Source organism: Cygnus atratus, chromosome 11 (genome assembly GCF_013377495.2).
Source record: "Cygnus atratus isolate AKBS03 ecotype Queensland, Australia chromosome 11, CAtr_DNAZoo_HiC_assembly, whole genome shotgun sequence".
In the NCBI taxonomy this organism is placed as follows: Eukaryota; Metazoa; Chordata; class Aves; order Anseriformes; family Anatidae; genus Cygnus; species Cygnus atratus.
This window is the reverse complement of record NC_066372.1, coordinates 18,022,332-18,045,723: the sequence shown is the minus strand read 5'-3', so window position 1 is coordinate 18,045,723 and position 23,392 is coordinate 18,022,332. Positions and strand designations below refer to the sequence as shown.

Below are 23,392 nucleotides of genomic sequence, written 5' to 3'. Positions count from 1 at the left end.
TCTTTCAAATTAGTAAGAGGTTTTACATGAAATGTGAGTAGCAAATGACTGCGACGATTTCATTTTCTGAAAATTACCCGTTAACTAAATAGCTGAATAGGGTCTGTGAACTAACAGCTACTGAATTTTGTGAGCAAGCCTCAGCCATGTGCTGTCACAGCAGATGCACGCTGTTTGAACTTTCACTCATCTTCTTACGGTGGTGAAGGATACAACGAAGTGCAGCTTTTTCACCACTTATTTATAAACCACGTTGACATTAAGCATGGGCATAACCCTACTGAAAAGCCGGGTATGCTTGTACGGCTCACTTGGCCTTTGCTTCGGACCCTCCTGCAGTAGGTCAGAGCAGCAAAACCAAGTTGGAGCCCTCTGGCAATGCTGTACACTGAACGCAATATGGAATTTCTCCTGTCAACCTGCACTTTGCCCATCGGTTACTGTTACCATATCCTTTTTCTTACACTTACGAAGTAATGAAAAAATTCAGAGGAAGACGACCCACAGTTCAGTATCTGTTCAAATCTGAAGTTCTCTAAAAGCCTGACTAAATGCCATTGAGCATATCGTGTGCATTAAAGAAGTTTTCTTTCTACAGAAACACACACACACCATTGAAGCATCCTTCTCAGCATACATCCAGCTCTCAAAATCTTGGAGGTTAAGTCTCAGCCTTGTCAGTACACATCTGTCTTCACCCCTATGAATGGCTATTGGCAAATGTTTATGACAGGCCCTGAGCACCTTAAAAACCCCTTTAAATACAGCTTCACTGAACAGATCTAAAAAGGCAGACTCTTAAAAGTATTTTTAAGAGCATCTGTTATGAAGTTTCTGAAGGGAACTTCATATACATCACATATGTCTTCAACCAGGCAATCAATAAAGTCAGATCTTCAGTATCAGAGTCATCAGCAGAAGAATTTAGTGCTGACATGAGTTACAAATCAACTTCTGAAATTCCTTTACTTAGGAAGTTAGCCTGGTATTAGGCTCAACTTGATCGCTCACCTCCAGATTAACTTCTTGGAATACGTTGACTCTCAATAATAAGCAATTTTTCCAGTAACAGTCACTCAAACAGGAAATACTTCCATTAAGTCTCTTATTCTTCCCCTCACAAAATAAAGGCAGGCTAATGCACGCGTTGTGCGAGAAGGAGAACCCAGCTCACGCTAGCCTTAAGGTCTGCTGCTCTGAGCATGACTGTGGCCAGCCATAACATGGAAAAAACCTTTTATCAAATTCCATAGAAGCTGTATTGTCATAGATTCAGCATGCTGAGGGAAGAAGTTTCAAAGGGAGGGAAATGATAACTTAAAAAAATTACAGTAACTTACACATTATAATTTTTTTTTTTTATCTTTATGCAAGAATTAATTTGAGAAATCCTAACAATTACTTTTTGTTTTTTTATTTAACACAAGCACAAAAACAAATAACAGACCCCACAACATCTTAAGACAGATCCAAGCACTCTATCATAATACTCCATGGTGACTACATTAATTTTCCACAGCACTGGAGACAACTGTACAGGAAGCGAGCCAGCCTAGCAATGAAGCCTCATATCTCCTCAGTTAGGAAAAATATCAGAGATGCCACCAAAAATTTGGGGGATGGAAAAGGATGTACCAGAGCTATCATTGCAATAATGATCTGTAGAGCTTTGGGGTCCACACAGGTACTGCATGAAATTCAAAGAACTAGGAATATTAGTTTTGATAGTTTTTAATGGATTTCCAAATTCATTTATATACAAAATACCTTCAAACACTCAGTGCAAGAGTGCAACAGAATTACATACCTACAACATTTAATTCTTGGTTGCCTGCTTTTTCTACATCTTGGATTCAACTTCACTGGAGTAAAACTGACCAAAGCCAACCAGACAACCTCCACTGCACCTCCTCTGTTACATAGTCAATAACCTCATGCAAAACAAATGCCACAAATGGAATAAATACTGAATTCAAATGTAAGCTCGACCACTTTCAAAGCTTTTTTCCTGCTCTATATAGCTGCGTCACAGTAAGTCCTCTCCATAAAACTTGAATCTAAGCTTTTAAACAATCAAAACACAAAAACCCAAATAATTTTATTTGACCTTCATTATTTAGGTCTGTGTGCCAGGTCTAATCAGTTATCACAAGCACATTCTACTTTTTAAGAGACTGTAGAAACACATTTTCCAAACTAAAAGGAACAGAATGCATTGTTTTGATGGTACAGCCTGAAGCCCCTTATCTGAGTTTTATCGAACTATACTGTATCACTGATCAAAGCAGCAATGACAACTTAATGTTCTGTAAAGTTATATACTGCTGCATAAAACTTCCCACTTTCGCCTTGTGGCCTCCAGCTCAGCATGTCATTGGGAGCATACTCAAAGGTCAAGAGACTTCCAGAAGTCCTCTGTTCTTAAGTGGCAGGTCCAGCAATGGTAACAGTGGAGAGTAGAGCAAGGTAGATTAATTCCATCAGGATTCTCTTTTCATGTACCCTAGACATTCACGTTGTCATTTCTTCTGTCAGATGTTTGATAGACGACTTAGTACATCACTGAATGAACTACTTGAACGTCAGAGTAGCATTTCCATATTGACCTATTATGGATTTCATTACCACCTAAAGACACCTCAACTCGTGTATTAAAATCAGGATTTCATTTTAAATTCTTCTCCATTTAATATTTTGCATATGCTGTGTGACTGACAGACTGTTTTTAAAGTTTGGAGGTTACATGGATGTGACATTCTTAATCTGTATTTTAACAGTTTACTGAGCAATCAGTTTACTAAAAGAATACAATGGGATTTTGTTTAGTGAAATGTGTATAAATGAATTCTACTTGAGACTTATTTAATCAAAAGGCCTAAGAACATGCAACATAACTACTGTATTTCTACAGTTATTTGTAAGATCTGACATCTTCATAAAGTTTTAAACTTTAAATCAGTGCTTGTCACAATTAGGTAAAGCACTCTCAACATCTTCAAAACCCCAGCCCACCCCCAACAGACAGGAGGAAAACCCCTGGAGAAACAAGGCTTACAGTGACTTGAGAACCCAGCGACTGCTGAACAGAAGGCGAGCCAGGATTCAAGAGGCAGAACCAAATCTCCTAACAACAGAGGATCCAGCTAAATCTGCTCCCATACTCTCAGGAATGCACGCATCGTCCAAGTACCTCAATGTTACAAGCAGCATTCAGACTCCTTTATCTTGGCACTATTCTTTCAGCTACTACCTAAAAGCCCTTGAGGGGGGCGGCTACGGGGGGGGAAGCCCATGGCCCAAAGCTTAGAAAACATACGTGTTCCTGCAAAGACTTTGATTTTCACAAGTGGAGTGCTGCAAAGCCAGAAGCACAACAGGCTTGGGAGCACCACTGGTAATAATTAGGTTGGCTCTCCTCTCCTCCGTCCTGATTTCACCTACACCTCACCACGTTTCTTACTAACTGCTTTTCAGAGATGGAAAGGAACCGTTTGGCAGAGGGGAAGCATGGGACTGGTGGGGCCAGATTCTGCAAGTCTGATGCATGATCCTTCGCAAAAGGACCTCAAGTGAAATAGTAACTAACAAATGGCAACCAATGGACTTTTCTAGGTCTATGAAAACATACACAAACACGAGATTTTGATGCTTCACTGTAAATGAAAATTGATGATAAACTGGACAACATCAAGTCACAGGAAGTCTTGTACTAATATATTCTTATCTTTTAAAGACACGTTTGCTCTACCAGGAATATAATAAAAAATTTTAATGATTAGGAATCGAATGGTGTCATTTTGAGAGATGTCTCTTTCCAGAGATGTGATGAGACCAAAACTTTCATTAAGATTTGTGACCGTTACGAATTATCAGATGAAGCGGGAACCCTTACAGGTCAATCATCCTCTGCCCGTATCAGATGAAGAATTTAAATGTAATTAACATGCTCTGAAATTGTGAGATACTGCACCCTTCTCTCAGACACTCACAAATCTATTTACAAGCTCAGCAATTGCATATGCACGCTCTTCATCTCTTAAATAGTCAAACTCAAACTGACAGAGATATTCCAAATAAAAGGATCATCAAAAAAATGTAATTTTTTTTTCACACCTAAGAAAAAGGTGTGACTGAACACAAATTATCTTGCTAAAATATGCAAAAAAGAAAAAAGTTGAGATTGGTAGAGTTGTACATTTTGAGCAACTTTTATATATTGGAAAACTAGTATTAGAAAACCCTGATGCTTGATAGAACCTTGGTCTCTATGCTTTTACCTCAATAGGATTTAAACCTTCAAGTTATTGACATGAAACCATGACACCAATTTCAATTTGTCCTTGATCATTTTTCATTCTTCCAGACATGAAGTGACCACAGCTGTTTTAAGATCTGTGTTTCATAAAGCTGCAGGTATTTGGAAATGAACTGAGCCACACCAAAATTTATTTTTTTCTTATAACTAAATACAACATGGCCATTAAAATAGCTTCATTTCCAAATGTTTTTTCCAGTATTTTAGCTCAATGACAATAGCAAGCGTTAAGTTAAGTTTGCTAGCCCAATAACACCCGTACACAAAGCAATATTTGAACACACGATTTAAATGTTACAGTGATGGCTTCTTCCAACTGTTTCCTATTAGTTTCCTGATTAATGAATTACAACACATACACACTTAGCACATGCATTTCTGACAACCTGCTGTGCAACACCATAATAAGCAATACCACAGGCCATTGTTGAAGGAGATGTTTTGGGTATTTTTTTCTCATTTCTTAACGTCATTTCTGATGCAGTTACAAGAAATATTTCAGTTCCAGTACACCCAATACAAGCCTATCTAGAAGAAGAGTTGGAACACAAAAAATAATCTATGTTAGAACAACATTTAAAACTGAAAATATAGCTCTAGAATTTATCTGACCGTATGTTTATACTACTGTTTTTGCTACCAGCATCCAGCAACATTATAAACCTTTCACAGTGTACTAAAAAACATTGTGTAATACTAACAGAGAGGCTTTCAGAAGACCCTCAATGAAGGGAAGTGGCACAGAAGTATCAAAAAAATACCTAAGAAGGGGCAAGCAGACAAATAGAGAATAGTGAACAGGTCAGTATGTACAGATGACTCATTTTGACACTACACAGGTTAGGGTATACAGAAAAAGTTCAGTTAATAAAAATTTCCAAGAATTTAATGGATTTTTTTTTAATCTGTCTTCACTTCCCTCCCCATAAATTTAAAGCACTCAGAAGTACTAGTAGTCCTCCTGAGAATTTAAACCAAACCAAATGTTTGAGCAATGCAGACTCTGTTACAAAATCTCACACCACCAACATCCTTTAATTAAATAGGCACCACTGTGTTTGGACATGCATGAAAGCTAATCTGTTAAGGAACACCACTGGTACAATACCCTACCCTGTGCTTTGGTCACCTCTATTTAGGTCACCAAGCCCAACAACAGTCAGTAACCATCCACATGGCCATTTTGTTCTCAGCTCTTCAGAGATGATTCTCTTCTATCATTTCCTAGCAGAATTTTTTATTAAAAAAAAATCTTTCTTATGGGTTGTCAAGACAGAGCTGTATGGTAGCCAGCAAAATCAAAATATGTCAAAATCTTTTCCTCCTGGAAAACCAGAGAGTATCTTTAAGACATAACTGGGTATTTTTGTTGCACTTCTACATTAATACAGCATAAATACTGAAACCTTACTAATTCTGATGTTAAAACCGTAGTAACAGGCAAGTGTTGCTAAGTTTTACATTGATTTAGTTAAATAAAGTGTTTTTCTTGTTGAACATAACAGTCAGTGTTAATTTCAGTTGGTAAACTGACTGGTAAAATATATGCTCTGTTTAATAGACCATTGCTGGATTTAGTTCATCGTATAAAACAATTTGTGCTAAGAAAAATTTTTGTTTTAAATAAAAAATTAAGACATCATGTGCTTCAGCATAAACAATATATTATGATAAGAACTGAGAGAGATTTTTATTTAGGAGCCCATGCTCCTTTAAATAGTCACAGACTTACAAAGTGCAAAGCTCATGTAACCTAATCTATGTTTTCCTCAAATCCCCACAAGTCCATTTACTTAAAAACACCACACTCCTGGATTGGTGCCTGGCGTACCAAACCTGTCCCGTCGTGCATATTTTTATACGTGTTACTAAATTAGGAAAGCAGAGTGGACTAAGGTTATGCCAACTCTGAAAAAAGAACAGGGTCTGCATCAGTTTGTGCCTTCGCTTTTAAAGTCCCAATCATTATTAAAAAATGAGCTTTAATATGTATCAAAGCAACATATCCTAATCAAAGACAGTAATAAAAGCAGAATGGAAATATAGGAGGAAAAAAAACAAACCCACAGATGTATTCTTTCTTCCACCCCCTCATTTTGAAGGTTCTAAATGAAAATATGGAAAACAAGTTTAAAAAGTGAGTTAGACTACATATTTTCATGTCAGGTCCAGAAAAAGAATAGCATTATTGGCATGCTGTAGCCCTGATCAGTGGAAATCTACTGTGAAAAGGGAGGTAGGGAAAGGCATGTAAACATAACTTCTTAATTAAGATTTACTGAAATACCTTATATTGAGCTTTATTCAGAATTACTAAGCCAAGTGTTCAATAAGTCTTTACCAGTGAAATACTGGTATGAATAGTAAATACAGATATTGTACTTTATGGTGACTTAAAAAAAAGAAAAACGAACATGCAGTTCTCACATCTCAAAGCTTCTGGTGCCCCCAGCTAGCAAAGCATATTGCTAAGTCTGTTTTGCTTCGCAATTATCAACTAACATAACACTCCTAGAGTTACTTTCTAAACAGGCAGAGCAGTAATCAACAATTATAGTTTATTTATAAAATTTATAATTTTAATAGTGACTGAAGCCTTCCTATCATTACCCCTGAAGTTACCTACCCAAGAGAAAATGGTATTGTATTTAAGTAGTATTTTTCCAAGTTCATCTTCATGAACTCTTCCAGCCTTCTAGAAACACAAGCTGTTTCAGTTACAAAAAGGCACTCATCTTACCACTGTATTTCCTATTAACTTAGAGGGTTATTAGTTATGGAAAGATAATTACTCATTTCCTAATAACGGGTAGGAAGACTCAGTCCTCTCCAATATTAAATACAACCAACCTCAAAAAGGTGTGGTCTTCACAAATGGAATGGGAACACCCAAGTTCTATTTCTGGCTAACACTGACTCCTGCTGTGGCCTGGAGCAAATCACTTCTGTTAAACACACGTTTTTCCATCTGTAAAATGAGGATAACACTCCCTTATCAGCTTCACAGGATCTTTCTCAAATGCTTTGAAGTTTTATAAGTCTACAAATGTATTTTAATGAGGCTTAAACCGACTTCAGTTCTAAAACAATTTGCCTTAAAGAAAAAGAATTTCAACAGAAATGAGGACTATATATATTTCTAACCTCCCCTAAATATTTTTGCAGTCTACACTTTAAAAATAGCAAAGGCACACAAATTTTCCTTCAGATTCAACCTAAACAAAGCAAAATGGCAACAAGTGGATGCAATATGCAGAAATCTCAGGAGAACACAGAAATGTCAGCTTGAAATGGAAGCAACGCGTTTCCTTATACGGGGAAGAAAGGGCATCTGCTAAACCTGCATTTGAGTCCTGCAGAGATCTGTGCCTCCCTGCAGCCACAACCGCTAGTGCTCCCTTGTCACCTGCACTTTCACTCTGCAGATCGAAGAAATAGCATCACACAGATTATGTAAAATTTGTTATTATTTGACTGCATTTTATTATTATTTTTGCCTGATCAATGTACTCAGCTCGCAGCATTTAAGAGCTGTTCCCTCACAACAAACACAAATGGAAACTTGGTCTAGCCCATATAAAGACAACGCTGATACATGTATTTTTTTCCATCTTAACGGGAATTTTGCCAAAAGATGTGCTGGGATCATAAACCATACCCTATTCTTTGTTTAATTACTTAGCTTTTGCTCTTGACTTGGCAAAACATTAAGCTTTTCATTTTAGTAAATCTATAATTAACTCCAACATGTGCTGAGTAAACATAACCTCATTTTTAATTAAATCTTAGAACAAGATGCTACGACTTGCCATTTCTAAGGAGAAGTGTTTGTCAAGCAATGTGCAATCAAAAGACTAATCCTTGTCAAACACAAGACTTAAGTCCAACCCCATATAACCCACCTTCTTTTCAGTCATCTGTTGTTCAAACATGCATTCACCAACTACAGGACCAGAACGTAAACCTGAAGAACCATCAATTCACATCAAAAGTTTCTGAGGCTAAAGTAAAGCCAAGTGTGAATGGAACCACACCAAAACTGAGATAACTGTAGCTTTGGGACTCCTCAATAATCTTTGTTCCAGTACAACTTATTGGATTTTTTTTTTTTTTTGCAAATGATACAGTACTTCTTACAGAAAAAGGCAAAATAAATATAATTTCTCAAGTATGAAAGGAGTTGAATATGTAATATATACCATATATACACTTCATAAATGTCAGGAAAAAAAGGAACTAAGAAGTCATTTCTAAATCAGAAGGTTCAGAAATTTACTTCAGACACATTGAAATAGGAATAACTACAATTATAAATTAAAATTAAACATCAACTCTCTGAATACAGAGAAATCTTTAAAAGTCAAGCTACAACAGAAGTTAAGTTACTGTTATAATAAGAAATGACATCAATCCTGATTTACGCTACAACTAAGGCTTTTCAAAAAGGATTTCTGGCATTACACATTTCCAAATGGTCCTCAAGAATTTAGATGAGTTAAGTGCTATAGTTACATAGTAGAAGGCTTCACAAAAGTTTACTTGATGTTCAAGAGTTACAGATTCAAGCACCATATAAAAGAATTAATAAATTGTTTGAGACAGACGCTACTAGATTTACAGTTCACAGAGCAAAAAAATGCTCAGCGTTTTAATGAAAAAAGCACTCAGGAGAATTTCTATTTCAACATGCTTATTCTGGACCTTTTTTTTCTATTTGCTGTTCAACAAGTTCAGCTCCATCATCTTTCAAAATTCTCACACCACTGTGTAGACGTGTGCGGAAAGCCACATGGTTTCGGTGGTTGTATGCAATTCAACAAGGTGCTTGCTCTGAGACCAAAGTGCACGATGTTATCAACGGGTGACACTGATTTGGTAGTGTTTGCTGAGCACAAAGGTAGGATTATTATTTACACTACATGAGTGCTACAGTATAGAAGGTGCTTTCTGATCTCCAAGCAACACCGTTTCCATGCTTCATCACACCCCTTTCTCCCCCATCAGTCTCAAGCGGTCTGACTTCTTGAGGAAACCAAGGCTAACGCATTCATGCTGCCTGCATGTATTTTCGTCATTCTCCCCCACATCCTCTCTCAAAATAAGTTCTTCAAACTAGTTGGACAGACATGACCAAACCTGAGAAAGAACAGAGGTCTTCAAGTTACTCAATTCCAACAAGCTGTACGAAAACAGGTACATAAAGACTAAAACCTTCGTGCCCATCACATTGAAGGTAGCCTGCACTACAGACTCACCCTTTATTAGGCTCTGAAGGATGCCCACGATTGCCTGTTTCAAATATTTTAAAATTCAAGCTATACTGAATTTCTATAAAGAAACAAATACTAACAATGAATGTTAACAGCACAATTGAGGAACAGAAACATTAAAACAAGATAAATCAACACATGCTACTAGCTTCATTGTTTTTCTTTTCTTACTCACAACTAATGACAACAAAAGAAACCATTCTTCAAAATATCAAGTGCAATAGCAGAGTGCCCTAAGTGTCTGAACACCATTTACCATCCAACTGTTCCACGGATGTATTGAAGAGATTTAGTTGTATCCTTATGTTTAGATTTAGTTGTATCCTTAATCAGCTGCTACAAAGAGGGGGCACCATCTTTTTAAATATCCAGGTAGTTTCAACAAAAACTGAGGGTACTTGGAACACCAGGCACTGGGAAAGGAAAGATGAGAGGAATGACAGGTCAACAACTCCCAAGTAAGCTTTTTATGGGATGACATCACTGTGCTGCAAGTTGGCCTAGCCGGTTACCCAAGGTGAACAGTGATCAGCCTCTCTTAACTGGATCCTCTGCTGTGATAAAGGATTCACTGCCACTTGTGTGGTATCTGTGCAGGACTAAGTCTGAGGTAAAATAATGGTCACAGGTTTTGACAAGTGTCCTGGTTTCAGGTAGGACAGAGTTAATTTTCCTCCTAGTAGCTGGCAGGGTGCTATGTTTTGGATTAGGATGAGAAGAGCGCTGATAACATGCCGATGTTTTAATTGTTGTAGAGCAATGCTTACACCAAGCCAAGGACTTTTCAGCTTCTCGCTCTGTCCTGCTAGCGAGCAGGCTGGGGGTGCAGCAGGAGCTGGGAGGGGACAGACCCAGGACAGCTGACCCAAACTGGCCAAAGGGGTATTCCATACCATCTGACGTCATGCTGAACAATATATAGGGGTGGCTAGCCAGGGTGGGGGGGCCGGCTGCTCGGGGATAGGCTGGGCATCGGTCAACGGGTGGTGAGCAATTGCATTGTGCATCACTTTGTACACATTATTACTATTATTATTATTATTATTATTATTGTTATTGTTATTATTTTCCCTGTCTTAATAAACTGTCCTTATCTCAACTCACAGGCTTCACTTTCCCGTTTCTCTCCCCCATCCCGGAGAGGGAGGGGGGAGGGTGAGCGAACAGCTGTGTGGTGTTTGGCTGCCAGCCGGGCTAAACCACAACAACAAGTTACTTCCACAAGTAACCTTCAGGTAAAGTCAATGGTCATTTCTTTAATGCAGCTTTTTTAACCCTGCACCATTTGCATTTGTAGAAACTCAATTATATCTTTAGTGGTAACTTACTGTTTTGTGAATCGCTAAGAGGAATGAAGGGCTGTTTTTCCCTAAGTGTTGCAATGCCATATCTGCTATAAAGAAAGCAGTTAGCAACAACCCAGTAAAATCACACCTCATCTGGCTTTGTTTTATTAGCTTTGCTAGTTTTCCTGACAGAATGCTATTTAACACTCTATTATGAAGATTAATGCTACCAATAAAACTGAGAACAATTCACCAAAACTCACTATTTTGCTCTATTTTTCAATTGCTGAATATTAGTGGCATTTTCAAACTTGAGTATACATTTTATAAAGTCATCTTTAAAACCCTCACAATCTAAGTAAAACTAAGAAAACATACATGAAAGCCCTCTTCAGGAAGCGTTACGTTTAGGAAACGCTCAATGCAGTAGATTAGCTGGGCAAACTCTCCCGCATAAGTGAAAGATTAATCTTGCCTGGACTGATAACACGTAAGCTGTATGACATCCAGCCACGTTGACAGTGACAGCATCTGAACAGACAGAAGTAGTCATGATAGAAGTGATGGCAAATGTATACACCAACGGTACTCTACCAGCACAACAAAGACCAGACATCCCTAGATTCTCCAATTTAAAAGTAGCTACAGTAGTATTTCTAAGCACAAAAGATTTTCATGCACCCAGAACGAAATGCACTTAGTGATGATGCTCAGTACCAAATCTCGTGTAAACTTCAGGGGAAATGTAATGCAGCTTTTCTACGCAGCCGATACCAGTTCCTAATCAAATGTGGTAGACTTGAAATCAACTCTTTAGTAATGTAAATTATCCTTTTGAAAGTAGTCTTTTTTGGAACCTTTTTAAGTTAACGTGTGAAGTTTTGCAGCAAATGTGTCACTTTTTCTTTGAACAAGTCTTTCTTTCATGGTACAGCACCATAAGGTAAATTATCTTTGAGGAACATAAAGCGCACTCAAGTCACTCCTTTCATTTGAATGTAGGACATCTTAAAATTGATGGAAATTTTACTGGCCTTGGGTCATAACGTTTAACAGGTTTATCTAATTTCATTCCAGAGCATTTATATAGTCTTTTTTCCTTAATCACAATTATTCTTTGACTTGTTCTACAAAGCTTATTATGCCTAGAAAAGTAGAAGGAAATGACAGCTAGATTTCTGCAACCACGACTTCAAGGAACCACTGCAGAATATTTCTTGAGAATAAGCCATGTGAACTTAGAAACGCATGAAAGTCACATTGAAAAATTTAGTTAAAATTCGAGCCAAAAGCTAGTCCTGTTAGACTAAGTTACACAATTTTTTGCTTTATTTTTTGAAATAATGACCTTGTATTTTATCATCTCTACAGATCAGAAAACTCAAATATCCCAGAGCAAGATTAAAAATAAAATAATGAAAAGAAATTTTTAAATTATTGTCATCTTGTCTGGAAAGACAGAGGGGAGATAGAAGAAGAGGAATCAGTTACTTCTGCTTATCAAAGTATTTAGAAGGCAAAAAAGTAATTCAAAATCTGCCTGTGGTCAACTCTTTCTGACTTTGTGTCACATTAACTTTGAGTAAATTTTGCTTTTTTATTATAAACTAGCAAGACCAACATTTGTTATCTACTGTCACAGTGAGGTGGAACTGCCATAGGCAAAGCTACTAGACACGTCTTTGCAGAAAAAGTATGAGGCTGTTTGGCTAAAAAGACAGAAGGAGGACTGGAATACTTCATATTCTGTAAAATCAGAAGAAACCTCATTTTCTCATAATGACATTTGTCATTAGCATTTTGTGTCTTCTTGAAGAAATTCAATGTTTTCTTGTTACAACAGCAAACACTGTTATACAAATACTTTTTCTTTTTTCCCCCTTCAGAAACATTTTTCAGGACTTTACCTCAAGTCCATACAGCATGTCTTATTATTTTTTAAGTATAAAACATACTTGGCACAATGAAGTACAACAGCAATCCCTGCCTCCTCTTTAAACCCAAGTTGTACCATGCTTCAGCTCTAAGACCTGAATAAACCTAGAGCAGATCACTGTGCAAATTAAGTTCAAATGGATTTTGTCATTGCTCTAATCCCTCACGCATTTGTACTTACCTGCGGGTAAATATTTCAGCTGGTTGTTAGCCAAGCGAAGATGACGTAAAGATCTCAGGCGACCAATCTCTGGACATACAATTTCGAGGGCATTATCGCTTAGGTCCAGAAACTGCAGTTTAACGAGGGAGCCAATGGCTTGTGAGAGAACAGATTAAAACGTGAATGTGACCCAACAGTAATGTTAACATCTTAATAGGCCTATGAGGGGATAAAAAGCCACAGTACCTAACACCTAAGTCTGAGCAGATTTTGACGCATTAAAGCCAGTCTGACAACTGAATGACATAGTTGGTGGAAACGCTCACCTGTCTAACAAACAGCAGTGGTGGCAATGAGATTGGGAGAAAGAAAGAAAGGGATGTACACAGAATACTCCCAATTCTACATTTTCGCCAGATGATTCTGCTCTGAAATATTTTTTCCATTCCTTGCCTTTGAGTCTATCCAATCTACATATTCAGACAGAGCTGCAAGTGCTTTCCTGAGGATAGACACAGAACTCTACTGTTAGCGCAAGGAAGGAAAACCAGTACAAAGTCTTGATACTTTAGCTTTCAAAACAATCAAGACCTAAAGCAGCAGATTATTCTGGATGGCTCAAAGCAGAAGATGCTCTGGATTTTAATTTCTGTAGATAAGTGCCATTAGCCTTTTCAGTTTCTTCAATTAGAACTGAAGCAAATAGCCTTTAAATGCATTTGAAAATTCATTAAAAGAATGTAATAAAACATAAACAAGGATATTATCAAGCAAGGGCTACAATGGTATGTTTTGTATGAAAAAATCTTTAATGTTTTATGGGAAAATAAAAGAAAAATAGGCCTCATCAAAGAAGAAAAATGAATATTTTATGATTCCTGCCACTTATTGTGTGAGCTGGTAGATTACTTACCTTCAGGTACAACAACTATGTTATTTGAATGAAGGTACCTGGGGGGAGGAGAAAAAAGCAGAGGATACCACCTGTTACCCTCAAGGACTTCTGCTACATAATCAGTTTGCAAAATATCTAATTTCAGACTGAAAGAGCGCCCTCAAAACCTCTCTATAACCACAAAAGCTGTGGAAACTATATAAACTGGCAACTGCCAAGTATTTAAGTTTCACTTAGACTATTAAATGATTAACATAAAAATAAAGCAATAATTATTTAAAACAAAACATTCACAGTTAGAATAACGGGCTTGAGTTTTGAGAGTCATAAGAAAACAAGAAAAATACAGCACAAAGAATAACCACACTGGACCATACTTGATCACCAGGTTATCCCACACCAAAAATAGAGTTAAACAAGAAAAAACTCAAACCCACACACGAAATACCAATTACAAACATTCCTCCCTGTACATGAAAAAAATCTTGCACCGTAATGGCCTGAAGAAACATACACGATCTATTCACCTCAATTGGGCATTTCAAATCTAGAGTACGTTTTTCCAGATGAAAGCCTTATCTTACCATTGTCACTTAGGTAGCTACTGAGGGTGACCAAATCTCTCATTAAGAATACTCAGCACCCTCTGCTGGAGCTCTTCCAGCACTACTAGTAACTTAAAAACTATTTCTACATGATTTCACATATTTTCGTTTTCATCTCTAAAATCAGCGTTGCTGCAAACGAATGGATGGGTCGCGTGGAAAATAACAGCTACAATTTTCAAGTATTGATATATATATTTGTGAAGAAATACTGAATACTCAGTGCTGAGTTGCTTAAGGCACACAAAGGGGTTTGTTTGCACAACACATTTTTTTCCGTTCCATTCAAACAGCATTTCCAAGAGCAGGATCTTGTCTTTTCAGGGAGATAGAGGCAGAACAAGGAAAAAGACACATGAACATCTAAACTGCATGTTGCACCCAAGCTTTCTTTTCCTTTAAAAATTGCAGACATTCAAAGTTCCCTAAAAATGTAGGAAACACGGGGATAGCTGATAGGTTTGTTCGGAGAAATCCTTACATATAACCTCAGGATGAGAATTCTCCTATTCATTTTATCTGCAGCTCCTAAAAAATACTTGTGACTATTTCATTCAGGCAAGTTAAAAGATGTATATTACAAGGATTTACAAGTAACCCAGAGTGACAGACACAATACACATAGAAGCAAACAATAGCGAAGTTCTTAAAAACATACAGTAAATTGCTGAACATGTAACTGATTTTCTTTTTCCTGAAAGTTACATTTGTCTGTAACAGATTAACAAATGATTTTTTTAAATGAAACGTTGATTTTGTGGTCTCTTCCTTTCTCTAACAAAGAGCTCTTACTGACTGATGTGAAATTTACACATACTGTTAGAGCTACACAAATCATGGGCTCACTACAGTTCTCTGTAGGCCACTATAATGCATGGGATAATGGTCATACACCTAAGCTTGCTGAACCCCAAATTATTAGGTCGGACTCCTACAGTTCAGTGTTTCTAAGAGATTATTTTAAGCCATAATTTACACAGGTTTTCACTAAAGGCTTCATCAGATATCATGGAGATTTCCTGATGCCCTGTGGCAAATCTTTAAATACTAAGCATATCAAGAACAAAAATATTTATTTTACTGCTTCAGAGCATAAATAGACTCACAAGACTCAGGCATGATGAGACAAGACTGTTTCTTAAGCATGTTGGAGGCTGCAGTGACCTACAAAACTGCTCAATTATGGTCGTGTGTACCAGAAAGGTGTGGTTTCAAGGGCCAAATTATGATGACAAGATCAAACACCTGAATGCATCAGCCTACTCAGATACACACCTCCTCCTCTTTGGAGCTTTCCCTTAAATAAACACAATCAATGGTTCATCAATTACCAACTGAAAGCAAACCAAACGAGTTATCAGGGGACGTCCCTTTTAACCTCCAAATGCTATTGTGCAAAGAAATCAGAGCCTGACAAGAAAAAAAAAAGTGGGAGGGAACAAATTGTTGGCTCAGGGCTTACAACTTCAAATTAATTGCCAAAATAAAACAGTTCATATGACACCCATTCTTTGGACAGGATTGGATAAACTATTCTGCCTACAGCCATCATTAAGTAGTTACTACCCCTGCTTGCTCATTTCTGCTCCTATTTGACAAACTCTGACTAGGTTCCAATACAAAAAAAGTCTACAATCAGCAAATCCAGAGTGATAATACCCATAATAGCTGAAAGTGAGCAACTAGGGGTGTGCTGGAGGCAGTAACTTGTTGCTCTGGCGCTGTCACAAGCACACGGCCATTGCTTTTGGAGGTTCAGTGCTTTATCAGGGTCACAACACTCTGCACGGGAGCTGGGGGTAGGCTTTTTTCTTCCCTTAACAACATAGACATTTGCATAACAATTCTTGTTATACAACAAACTAGAAATTATAAAAAAAATAATAAATGACTGAGTACATCTGGATGTACCCATTTAAAAAAAAAAAGTAGAAAACCAACACAAAATGACCCTTTCTTGCCTTCCAAGAAAATCCTTCACACTTAAGAGGCAGGTTATCTACAAGCAATACATTATGAAATTATTTTAAGATAAGATGGATCAGCATAATAAAAATATATTAGAACTCCTACATAAACTCACAATTCCACGAGGTTTGGAAGCTTCTGCGCAAGGTTTTCTGGCTGAAAAAGAGTTAAGAGAGTTTTTAGGTTTTAAAACAAAGAACAGACATATTGAGTACCCAACTCATTTTAATAACCACACTAAAACATGTTAGCAGCTAGTCAGAGAAAAGCTGCAATGAGGAGTTGGCATACAATACCCTACCTCCACGCTCCCACATACTCTCCATCACTGCAATCTGGGATGTGTCAAGGGCGAGCAATTTACTCCTGAAACTGAACTACAGCCTAAAGGTGAAATTCACATGCCCTCACGCAAATGGTAGGCAGACTTCTGGGGCTGAAAAGATGGAACACAAAACCTCACTTTTGAAAATATATTAAAATGAATTAGTTGAGGCTGAGAGACTGACTAAAAGCCATAACCTTTACAGACTAAGTGGAACAGGAACTATACAAGATATCTAACCATAACGTATTTTGTTCTGTAAGGCTGACAAACTTGTGTAGCTTGATCAATAACCACCAAGCCAGAAGTGCTGAATCCAACGAAGCAGATTTCCATATTGACATGTTAAAATGCATATTGTTTTCCAACTGCTGATGCCTAGCTGCAGTTCTGCTCCCTGATGGCTCTAATAACCAGGAACACATACCACGAAATGGGCTTGCCAAGTTCCAAATGTCATGTTGGTAATGGCACTTAACATTACCCTGGGTTAAGACAGTTTCATTGCTTAAAAAAATGCACGTCAAAAATTTTATCTGAACAAGACCACTTTTTACATTACCCATACACGCACAAATTTTAAAAGCAGCTTGATCAAATGGTCAGTTTCCTTTCAGAGAGGCCCAGCAACTTGCACTGTCATGTAAATTTCATCTGTACTATTACCTAAAATACTTAACTTTGTATTTATAAATTTATTATGAAGAAACGCCAACCTGATGAAGTAATGTCATGATATTCTTTCATAACAGAAATGCCACATCCTAGATCTGAGTACAAAAAGTGATTTAGTTTTAACTAGGGAGCCACAAATGTCGGCTCCGTAATAAATACATCAGTTGGTATCAAGACTCAAGAAACAGGCTACAACTAATCAGCTGTTGCCACCTACTGGCATGTTGGCTGCAGTACACTTACCTTCAGCACATAACTTGGTACAGCTTAATCTGAGGAAAACATAAACGGTTGCAACATGCTTTAGCACAAAAATAAGTCAAAACTTGAAATTAAAAATGAAGGAATATGAAAAAATGCTCTTTCATTCTAAGCCCTTTATTAGAGTAAGGCCACTAATCTGAAATGCAAACTATTTTCACGTGGTACATGAGGTTTATACTTTTATTTTTAACCGCTTCATTCTCTAAGACAGAGAAACTAAAGAGAAACAATTTGACAGTTTGGGAAATCTATCACAGAAATTCTGCTCATCTTCTTGAGTATGGCAAAACTAACTGCTCTGAATCAAATTCATTCAATATGACATCCCACGATATCATTAAGATGAAAAAGAACTATTCACGATCCGTCTACCGAGGAGTAAAAAGTCAGCGACGTACAGACTGCGGTCTGTCGGTGACACAACAACAAACGACGATAAATGAATAATCACTTCAGGGAAGCTTGCCTCATCCTTGCAGGATATATTTCAGCAAGTGAACCTGCTCATTCGTCTCAACAGGACAGCATTGCACTTTCTGAGTCAGTAAATTAAGAACAACTATTGTTTGATACAGCTAGATCATGCTTCTGACAGTGCCATGAAGGCCAACTCTTATCTCCTTGTTACAGATGAGGAAATCGGATCACTGGAAGGCTAATGGTATCAGTCTAGCATTAAAAGAGGAGCAGCAGTAAGACTTGACGTGGGGATGCAGGTGTGCTGTACAGCTTCCCGATCCACTACATCGGTCCTCTATCATTTTATCTTGCCAATGAAGACAAAAACAAAGTTATTCTTAGGCAAGGTGTATGCAAATTTTGACAGCGTATCTACTCCAGACATCTTCATCCAAATCATCTGTCAAGGACTAGAGCAATTTTAGAAGAGAAAAGAGGAGCAAAGCTTCCTTTAGTCAATGTTTTTCAACTCAAAGTCAGCTGGTAAGACAGAAGGAAGCACCACCTCCAAGAAATGCAGCAAAGGTTTTGTTTTGATGATTGCTCATAATCTACAGAGAAGTATTTATTGATAAGCTAATGCTGATCTCACACAAACTGAGAAGCACAAGGCTCAAAGAGACATTACAACTACACCTCTGAGACACGATCACCCTTCAAAGAAATTGGTACATTTTCTCTTTTAAAGTCTCCAGTGAAAGGAATACTGCTTCCCTCAATAACCTGTTACAGTCTGCAGCTCTTCTCAAATGAGATTTTTTTTCCTCCCTGTGTAACTAACTACTACTATACTGAACTTGCGAGTACTACTTGTCCTACCAGCAACGGACATAAAATAATAAAGTTTCATTATGAAAGCACTGCTTCATAAAAAACTCATGACCTCTGTTCTCACCCTTCCTCCAATTCCATTTTTAACTCCGTCTTCTCTTTTCACAAGAGGAATTAACCTAAATCTCTCTATCTTCTCCTCATAGAGTCTGTTCTCTAAAAATCCCTTGTTGCTCCTTTCTTCTTTCTGATTTACCTAGGTCTTCCCTAAGTATGAAGCCCCAGACTACAATCCTTGCTCAAGCTCATGCTTTAACAGCGTCCAAGGATGATCTTCTGCTTTTAATGGAGATTGCGAAACTCTCTACACACAAAAAGATACCTGCCTTGTTTTGTAACATGCTGCTGATTTGATCTATTTTGGTCCACTCCAACTAAACAATCACTGAATTTGAGCATCAAGGCAGAAATGTTTACAACATCAGGCTAATTTTGAAAGCAGTTTTAACCATGAAATGCTATATGCCCGTTATATCATTAAGCAGAGGACATTCCTGAGAAGTGCCAAAATAATTTCCTATAGTACATGCAAAAACAAGTGACTTTCAGGATGAAGTTAAGTTATAAAATCTTCAGAATCCTTTCAGCTCTTGCCATATGAAGCAAAACCTTTATTAAGGAATTCTAATGTGTCATTGTCCAAGCTTTAAAAAAAAAAAAATACTCCTTAGGGCAAGTACAGGACTTCTTCCAGGAAGCACTGAGAAACATACCATTTTAGTGAATTTTAAGTAGTCAGGCCCTCCAAACCCTGCCCTGGTTATTAAATTAACTCCATGGTAGGGTAGGAGCCCAAGGAAAAAAGAAATTGAATTACTTTGAAAGTTCAGTGTATTGACAGTGCCAAGCTTTGAGTCTCTCTAGAGTTCTGCCAGCTCAAAACAGCTCACACAATTGTAACTACCCCACATTGAGCTCCAAACTCCCAGCATTTGCGAGATTTGTTCAGTTCAGGGAAAAAAAAAACAAAAAACACTCAAAATCAACACCACCCCCCAACCCTTAAATTAACTCTTTATTCTTCCCACCAGTGACAGCCCACAGACTTAAGTGCTCACTGGCACCTTATCAGCAAGCTTTAAATTAGACCCAGGGGTTGGCATTGCCTTTAAAAATAAGGCACACACCAAGACAAACGTTGAACCTAATGAAGCAATGCAGACTAGACTGCACAGTATCTAACAGTAAGAAGACCTGACCGCTGACACTGAGCAAGACTTCCAAAAGTTTTAAAAAAAACACCAAAAAAAAGCAGGTCTTCACAGAGCTCCAAAAGGGTATACAGGGAATGGCATAAACTTTCATTTATTATACTCTACATCACCCGTGCAAGTTAGAACATAATACAACCACATGCTTATATTGCACAATAGATGACATCAATCAGGATCAGATTTGCTAAAAGATCATTATCTTTTTAAATTCTCTATTTTTTTTTCTGTTCCAAACCCAGAATTTCTAAACACACAGACAGAAAACATCGCAATAAAGAGGTTGTCGTACCAATGTGGTCAGGGAATTTCTTTTCATATAAAGTCTCTCCAAGTACTGCAGCCCCTCATCCTTCAGTAACTCCAAAGGAAAGTGATGGAGATTTCTGTAATTCAAGAACAAGTTCTTGTGCCTTTCCAGCTTTGCCTCAGAGATTGTTTTACATAGTTCTGATGCCATGACTAATCTTGTTCCAAGCACTGCATCTAGTGCGCTGCATCTTCTGAAAACAGGCCCATCTCTAGGAGACAAGAGGAGCAAAAAAAGACAGTATCAAGGTTTATGCCACACATTCTTTTGTGGAAATAGTTATTATAGCTGATAGTCTATCAAAACACACTTGTTCCTGTTAATACATAAAGTACCCAGAACCTCCACACCACCAGTTATGCCAGAAGCAAGTTTTTGACTGTTTTCTGCATAAAGTCTCAATATTCAGACCAGCACTAACAAGATCTTAAGACATACATAATCACACAATGCTTCTTTTTTCCCCAGTCATTTTCTGCTGACCTTTTTAGACAGTGTTGTCAAAGCTGACATCACCAAAATAGGAAAAAAAAAAAAAAAACCTCTCCCCTAAGCACTACTGATGTTCTGTATCTGTTCTGTAACGAGTTCTTAAAGAAGAATCCACGTATCTTAAGCAAAATGAACCATTTATCAGAGGACTCACGTTTGGATCACTTAAAACAACTTCATGTAGATTTTAAGAAGGACTGACAAAAGGCTAGAAAAGTTTGTTAAGCTTTTGCATATAAAACTACCAGGAATATTTATTAGTTGCGTTTGACATTGAGGACGGACAGCAAGCACGACCGTTTTGAAATAGCATAATGGAAATTCCACAGCAAGAAAGTTTAATAAGAGCTAGATGTGACTGCAGACTTTCAGCTGCCTTAACTAAAATTAAAAACAGAAAGAACAAGGCATCAAGCTTTAACTGACGTCAAAGCCAAAAACCAAAGTTCGAATATAAGCTAAAAATTAACCTGTATCTAACACCAGACTTTATTTAGCTTCTTTTGCAGATATAACCGAAATTCTAGTCATTCTTACATTGTGTAGATTTGGATAAGCACAATGTTATGTCTTTTCAACTGTCTCAGGACTCAAGAGAACATCATATATCCAGACCATTTATAAATTTCAAGTTGGAGGTTTGCTGCAGACTTGTGCATATAAATTCATTTCCATTAAAGAAAAGGAATTGCAACTGTTTCCCACCAATAAAGTTTTCCATTTTAGTTTATTCCTTCACTAAGGAGATACATAACATCTACTGGAAGTAGAAGTATAGGGTTATTGACAAGGAAGCCCATCTGATTATCAGGTAGCCACTGTAAATAAAACTCAGCTGGAGACTGAGAACCGGACCATCCATGTAGACCAAACTACTTTACCAGTTCCAGTAATTCTCTTGATTCGTAGGTAAGTGGCTTTAGCGATGTCCTATGCCCTTCTGGAAAAATACAGCAATTTTTTTCATTGAGTGCTATACGTACTACTAACAACTGAGATGTAATATCCTGCATGCCTCTTCTAGTCCTAAGCTACCCCCAGCTCAGGAAACGCTAAGATCAGTTCTGTAAGCAAAGGACTACCATTTTCAGAATCCTTTTTAAGATTACAAAGTATTTCCCTAACTTAGGTTAAACAGTGTTCATGAGAAGGAAAACCACTGTAAGGAACAGTTGCCTCTATCGACTATCACCTTCAGGAGACAGCATGCAGGCACCGCTGGCCTGCAGCGTTAGCTGCACTAAAGCGCTCTTAGTTCAGCGGGTAGAGGAAACAAACTCCGTACCTGTGATCAGCCTTAAAGTAACCCAAGGAGGAACATCAGAATTTTTAAGTCTGCGACCATTTAAGCACTACCTGCTGCTACACAAGAAATGGTGAAGGAAAGCTCATCTTCCCCTGGTAAGAACAAAGCAATGCCAGGCACGCTGACTGTTTCTGCACGGATCACGCCTTACTCCCCACTTTTTCAATTTGAAAGCATGGCTTTTAGCTTTGATTTTTGTCTTTAAAGGAAAGACCTATTAGGTCAGAGAGCACCCACGCAAACACGCCACAACTTTCTGCTTTCTCCAGGGATCACGTCTCGATGCTCTGAACTTGCCGAACTTCGCAGCTGAGGCTCCACGAACCGCCTGGACCGCGTTTAGCCGCGGATATACGGCTACAACCCGTGCAAGCCCACAGATGCCATCACCACACAGCTCTATTTTGGTTGTTACCCCGAAGGAAAACCCTCCGAGCCGCCTCCACCGGCAGCCAACCCTTTTATTTTTTTTTTTGCCTCTAAACCCCCTTCCCGCAGAGGCAGCAGGACAGTGCCCGGCGGAACCGGCACCCCCCGCCTCCACAGGCAGGAGAGGCCGCCTGAGGCGGGCTGCGGCCGGGCACAGCGACGGCCTCGGCCCGGGGAAGGCTTCGCACCCACACCGCGGAGAAAGCGCCGAGCCCGCGCTCTCCGGGGGGCCGGCAGCGGGCGGGGCGGGCAGCGGGGGGTCCCCCCGTCCCCACCGCGACGCGCCCTGCCCCGTTCCCCGGCGGCAGGCGGCCACTCACCGGCGGGCGGCGGGCAGCACCTCAAGCCCGCTCCGCTCGGGGCCGCCGCCGGCTCCGAGCACCTGAGGGCGGACCAGGGCGGGCCGCGGCCGCGCGAGAGCGCCGCGCAACTCTCGCGAGACGCCACCAGGCCACGGCGCCGCTCCCTTCGCCGCCCGCTCCCGCCCGCACTCGACTCTCAGCCAATCACAAAGCGTGCCGCTGCGCGGCATCCAATGGGAAGTTCGGTTCTGTCAGGGATTGGAGCTCTTGCAGAGGCCAATGAGGAGCCGGCTCGCCTCAGCGTTTGGTCCGCCCTCTGCTGTGGCGGGGCTGCGAAAGGCAGAGGGGGTT

The 23,392-nt window shown here is 38.8% G+C and overlaps 1 protein-coding gene across 3 annotated transcripts in view; it reads right to left on the bottom strand.

Annotated features, from left to right (window-relative positions):
• LRRC28 (leucine rich repeat containing 28) overlaps positions 1 to 23,186 on the bottom strand; it is a 53,652-nt gene extending 30,466 nt beyond the window's left edge. Inside the window, exons 1-5 of one of the 3 annotated variants that reach the window (XR_004779991.2) lie at positions 23,060 to 23,172; positions 20,495 to 20,723; positions 16,553 to 16,593; positions 13,883 to 13,920; positions 12,988 to 13,125 (exon numbers count right to left, since the gene is read on the bottom strand). Coding sequence is in view for 1 of the 3 variants with exons in the window: in XM_035554614.1 (XP_035410507.1) it covers positions 12,988 to 13,125; positions 13,883 to 13,920; positions 16,553 to 16,593; positions 20,495 to 20,662 (385 nt within the window). In the remaining 2 variants the exon portion in view is untranslated. Of the gene's footprint in view, positions 1 to 12,987; positions 13,126 to 13,882; positions 13,921 to 16,552; positions 16,594 to 20,494; positions 20,724 to 23,059 lie in introns of those variants that run through there. The other 2 variants (XM_035554614.1, XM_035554616.2) reach the window with 2 other exon arrangements.
• Positions 23,187 to 23,392: the final 206 nt, after the last annotated feature.